Source organism: Suricata suricatta, chromosome 3, assembly GCF_006229205.1.
Source record: "Suricata suricatta isolate VVHF042 chromosome 3, meerkat_22Aug2017_6uvM2_HiC, whole genome shotgun sequence".
Lineage (NCBI taxonomy): Eukaryota > Metazoa > Chordata > Mammalia > Carnivora > Herpestidae > Suricata > Suricata suricatta.
In genome coordinates, this window is record NC_043702.1 from 136,810,965 (window position 1) to 136,816,964 (window position 6,000).

At 46.7% G+C, this 6,000-nt stretch overlaps 1 protein-coding gene across 1 annotated transcript in view; it reads left to right on the forward strand.

Annotated features, from left to right (window-relative positions):
• Positions 1-6,000, forward strand: part of PTPN14 (protein tyrosine phosphatase non-receptor type 14) — a 138,269-nt gene that overhangs the window by 34,792 nt on the left and 97,477 nt on the right. The window contains exon 2 of the mRNA XM_029933370.1: positions 2,779-3,105. Within this exon, the coding sequence (XP_029789230.1) occupies positions 2,779-3,105 (327 nt within the window). The remainder of the gene's footprint in view (positions 1-2,778; positions 3,106-6,000) is intronic.

A 6,000-nucleotide genomic window follows, 5' to 3' on the forward strand; every position in this document is an offset into this window, starting at 1 on the left:
GTCATGATCTCAGGGTGCTGAAATCAACCCTGTGTCAGGCTCTGCACTGAGAGCATAGAGCCTGCTTGGGGTGTTCTCTCTGTCTCTGTCTCTGTCTCTGCCCCTCTTCCCAGCTTTTGCACTCCGTCTCTCTCTCAAAAAAAAAAAATTAAAAAACCCCTAAAATTATTAGTAATACATGAACATCATCTCATTTCTATTCCCTATTTCGAATTTCCCTCATTGCCTCCTGTCTTTTATAGCTATCTTTTGGAACCTGGATTTGATTAAAGTTCATGTAATGCATTTTGTTTTTACAAGCCCTACATCCCTTTTACTCTAGAGCACCACATCTGCCTGCAACACGCCCCCCCCCATTCAGTATTTTTGAGTCATGACATTGACTTTTCAGACCAATTTTCTTATAACATTTTTGTGGATACCTTATCTGGCAAATTCCTTGCAGATTCAAGATTTAAATAGTTTTCTCAGGTGTTTTCTTGGAGATATATTGCCAGATTGTCAGATTTGGCTTCTGACATACCATTTTTAGTAGCTAATCTATTTTAAGCTAGTCTTTATTTGCAAAAAATATATAAGGTGATTGTAAAATGTTACAACAATTTAGAAATGTATAAAATACAGAGCGAGGGTTCTGTCTAATATCACTTCTCTGTAGCCTTAGCAGTTAATTGTTTTAGTGAACTTACATTCTTTCCCAGTGCTCTGCATTACCTGTACATTTGGTGGGCAGTGTACTTTTTATTTCAGTAACTGCATTATGGATGGCGTCCTATCGAATCTGTAGCAGGGATTGTTTTTCTTAGTGGCCTGGATAAAGGTGTACCCAGCCAGCCACATTCTTTCACAGCTGTTTAAGGGGAGACACGCCCAGATGTAAAGTGCCTAGCCCAGGATTAGATGTGTGGCTTATGCCCACAGAGCAAATATTTTTCTCTGTTTGAGGTTCCCTGGTTAATACACGGGTTGAATCTTGGTATCTTCTGCCCCAGCTTCACCAAGTTGAAGGAGTGTGTGAGTAGTCAGCTCTTAGGGGTCCTGTATTTCAATTCTGTCTCTTTTTTTGTTTGTTTGCTTTTTTGGGCGGGTCCTCACATAGTCTTTTCTGCAGGTATCAGGAGATCATCAGGTTGGTCTACCTTAGAGGTAAACATGATAGTCTGCCAACACAGAGTGATTTAGAAATGTTAATAGGTCTTACCAAGCCACGGTCTCTAGCATGTGTATTTTAAGCCTTCATAAAACATACCTGTCATGCTAAGGAATGTGCCAGAGGGCAGGCATCAAAGGCTGGCGAGGGAGTCTGGGGAGAATGTTTTGCACTGTTGTAGGGTTTTGCCCTGACAACTTCTGTGAGGCCCCGGGTACTGACACAGAGTCATTTCTAAATATTAAAGCCATTTGACCTATTAATTCAGGAATTCCTGTAAATAGTTACTCGTACTTGCCCCTCTCAGTGTCAGGGGGCTCCGAGGTAACTCTGTGGATGAGAGGGGTGGAGACAGGCTGGATCTGCTTGACTTAGGGAATTGAGTCAACGCAACAATCATCAGAGCAAGAGACGGTCTTTTGAACTTAATGGAGAAGAGGGAGGTGGACACAGAGGCTGTCTGGACATTTCTGGCTCCAGCGAGAGTGGAACATAAAGCCGTTTTGCTCTCGTTTTATTCTTGTGTTCTCCATGGCACTGCCATCCCTTGAATTTGGCGGGACATCAGCGTGTAAGTACATCTCATTATTAGGAAGTTAAATATCTGTAATTTGGTGACAAGGCTTTTGCATCAAGCGTTTTAGTAAAAGAACAAAATGACGGTAGGGCGGTTCTGCACATCTAACTGCCTATTTGGTGAAGAAAAACACAGTTGTGATAGTAAATGCATTCGATTCATATATTTAAAACATCTTTAAATGTAGAACGTTGACTTCCATTGAATATGCATTCTCTTTGTTTTCTATCACATGTTCGAAGTATATAAAGTAAAAAAATAAATATAAAAATAAAAGTAAAGGCAAATAATATTCATGTAAGAAAGAGGCAGTGTTGCAGAGCGAGAAGAAACCGATTCTAGGTTCAGGATCAGTGAGTCACTTAAATCAAGCCTCACTTCTTTCCTCTGTAAAATGAGGATCATAAAACCTACGCCATCAGGTTGTTAATGAAGTTGAAACGAGATGATCTTTTCAGAAGTTCAACAGTGTTCAAATTCCACTGCTACTGCGTTCTTGAGTGGACAGGATGGTCCAGCGAAAAAAGCATGGGGGGGGGGTGGCGCCTGGGTGGCTCAGTTGGTAAAGCGTCTGACTTCTGCTCAAGTCGTGATCTCACGGTTTGTGGGTTCGAGCCCCGCGTTGGGCTCTGTGCTGACAGCTCAGAGCCTGGAGCCTGCTTCGGATTCTGTGTCTCTCTCTCACTCTGCCCCTCCCCTGGTCACACTCTGTCTCTCTCTCTGAAGAATAAATAAAACATTAAAAAAAAAAGCACGGGAATTCAAGTCCCATAGACCTTGGTTTGAATTCTGACTTTGCCATCTCGCATCTGACTTCTTTTCATCTCTCTGGCCCGCCCCCTCCTTAGCTGTCAAATGGGTGTCATCAGCTCCCTCTTGTAAGATCAGGTAGAGCTGTGGGCTCCACCAAGAGCCTTGGGGGCTGCAGAACTTGCTGGTCCTCGGATCTGGGCGGCCATCTGCCCCAGGGCGCGCGTTTGCTGCGGGCATAGGCCACAGCATGTGTAGCCTCCCTTGCAACTAAATGACCTTGCCGCTTCTCCGTTTGCAGCGATCCCCAGAGTGCCGCACCTGGCATGGACACCTTTCTCTGCGTCTGGAGGAGCACGTGTGGCAGTGCCATCACCCGGACACGAAGCTGCTAAGGCCATCTCAGGGGTGTGGGCGCCAGGATAGGAAGGCGGCGTCCCAGGGCCACATAGCCATGCCTTTCGGCCTGAAGCTCCGTCGGACCCGGCGCTACAATGTCCTGAGCAAGAACTGCTTCGTGACACGGATCCGCCTGCTGGACAGCAATGTAATCGAGTGCACACTGTCGGTGGAGAGCACGGGGCAGGAGTGCCTGGAGGCCGTGGCCCAGAGGCTAGAGCTCCGAGAGGTAACAGCAGGCGTGGGCGGGTGTCTGAGCCAGACCTCATTCAAGGGACCGGCCACCTGACTCTCACCGCCTGCTGTGCGCAGCAGCCCCAGCCTCCTGTTTAAGAGGACCCTGTTGTCCTTGGGGTGGGCTTGATCTCACAGCCTTAGTGGCTCAGGAAGCCCGCCTAGAGCTCGCAGGGCGTGGTGGCTTCCCATTGGCCCCTCCGATGTGGAGGTTGGGGCGGGAGGGGGGGCGTGGCACCTCCAAAGTCGTTGTCTCTCTTTAAAACAGTGGAGCGGATAGTTGGGGTTTTGGCATTCCAGCTGCACATCTAGGAGAAAACGCCCACAGAGGGGATGGATGCGGCTGCTTTTAGTTTTTGTGTGTTTGTGTCTATATTTTCCTCTTCAAAGAGAGGAAGGAATTGAAAAAGTATTTAAAGCGAGCATGACCAACGAGGCTTTTTGTGGGCGCCTATAAAATGAGCATTTTGTTTCTCTCAAGATTCCTCATGACTCTCATTTTCTTTCTGCTGTCTGAAACTTCTTTGGGCTTTTTAAATTTATTTACTTATTTTTTTAAAATTTCTTTTAATGTTTGTTTAATTTTGAGAGAGAGAGAGAGCGCATGGGAGCGAGCACGAGCAGGGGAGGAGAGGGGCAGACAGACAGGGAGGCACAGAATCTGAAGCAGGCTCCAGGCTCTAAGCTGACGCGGGGTCTCGAACTCACAGAGGGTCAGATCATGCTCTGAGCTGAAGTCGGACACTTAACCCACTGAGCCACACAGGCACCCCTAGACTCCTTTGGGCTTTAAGCAAAGCCAGGGTTGACCATGAAGGCAGTCATATTATCACTCTTGAGAAGGGACTCTCCTAGAGGGCAGTACGTCCTTTATAAGAAGCAAGCCCTGCGTCTTCCAGTCTCAATTCTTTCGTGAGAACCCGGGACATGCATATGTGTCCTGAGATCCCCAGGACAGAGTGGCCAGTGGCTCAGGTGGCATGATTGAATGATTGCCACGTGGCGGAGATCTGAGGTGCAGAATAAAGCTCTGCGGTTGTCCTGGGCCCTGTGACAACCTTGCCTGCTAACTCAGGGTGCTGGTTTGAGGGGGCGGTGCCTGCTGGAGGTGATGATGTTTGATGTCTTGCACACTCCTCAGGATCCACCTTCCTCCACAGGCACAAGGGAATTGGGGCTGGGGAAGTTCTTCCTCCCTTTTGCCGTCCCCCATAGGCCAACTGTCATATTCTGGGAGACAGTTTCACCTGAGTACTTCTGTCTCCTGCCAGTCTTCGTGTTTATACTTTGGTCTCTGTGATCAGAGCTTCCTTTGAAGTTTCTTTTCCTGTATAGGGAGACGTTCCTGTCCCACAGCGACATGTAGCTTGGTAGCTGGCTCAGCAGAATAAACATGGGAAGTGTTCTGCCTTGGCTGGTTGATGGCTGATTCCTTCTGAATTCTGAGTCACACACTGGGGTGTACATATTTAGAAATATGCATGTGCCTGGGCAGAAGGGAAAAACCTTAATACTGAAGAATGGTTGGTTAGAAGATGGGTCTGAATTTCTTGTGACAATGTTAGTTCTAGATCATTTAAAAAAGATAGGCACTGATTCCGCTTCTGACTACTCTCTGTAACTCAACGGTAGAGTAACTATTCTTTGTGTGCACTGGGAGGCAGTGCAGCGTGTGCTGAACGAGTTATAGGCTCTGTCCTTGGCCTCTTGGCCTTGGATTCGAATTACAGTTCTGCCATTTGTTAGGTGTCCTTGGAAAAGTTACCGTGCTTCTGTGGGCCTCCATTTTCTCACCAATAAAGTGGACATGATGATACTCACCTTACTTATCTTATGGAACTGTTGTAAATACTAAAAGAGATGCAGTGTGGAAAGTGAATTGTGCTGCATCTAATATTTACAACTGTCCCAATTTGAGAGTCTTAAAATTTTTTCATTGAAGAAAATCTTGAGCACCTACAATGCGCCAAGCAATGTGTTAGGACTTGATGAATGAAGATAAGAAAGGTATGATTTTTGTCTTCATGATACGCAGAGGTAGGTAAGGAAGTCCAGCATTTACATAGCAATTAGGATTGAATGGGATCCAGGGACGCCTAGGTGGCTCAGTCAGTTAAGCATGTGACTCTTGATTGATTCCAACTCGGGTCTTGATCTCACAAGGTGTGAGTTTGAGCCCTGCATTAGCCTCTGCACTGACATGTGGAGACTGCTCGGATTCTCTCTCTCTCTCTGCCCCTTCTTTCTCTCTCTCTCTCTCTCTCTCTCTCAATAAATAAATAAATAAACCTAAGAAAAAAAAGCAAGATTGAATGCGAGCCATGCTAAAATGCAATGCAGGCCTGAAACGCGTAGCTCTTCTTTGAGTTGTGTGGTACGCAGTCTCCCAGGCGGGCAGAAGAAGCTTCGGTGAAGGAGTAACAAAGCCTCCGCTCTCTGAGTGAGGACTTGAAGGAGGCATAGGACTTCAGCAGGTGGACAAGAGAGCAAGGCCATCCAGGGCCAGGGGAATTGGATTTTTGAAGATCCTAGGATGCGAAAGCAGGCTCCTTTCCCTGGGGCTAAGAAGGCAGCTCTGGGAATCCCCAGGCAGAGTCTAAGGTGCACGGGGAGGCAGGTCTGGAGATGTGGATGGTAATGATAACTCTCAGCAGAGTATTGCTTCTCTCAGGGAGAGGGCAAAGGTCAAACCCAGATTAGCCCACAACCGTGTTGTCACAAAGGACAAAGCAGTGAAGTCTACATTCTGCTGTCAAGGGTCTGTTGCAGCGTGATTGATCTTCTAATGCGAAGGTGGGGTTGACATTTAATGCTGGCTTTATTTTGACATGCTCTAAATGGGTGCATTCACATTAGAGCAAATCACTTTCTTTCTTTCTTTTTTTTTTTT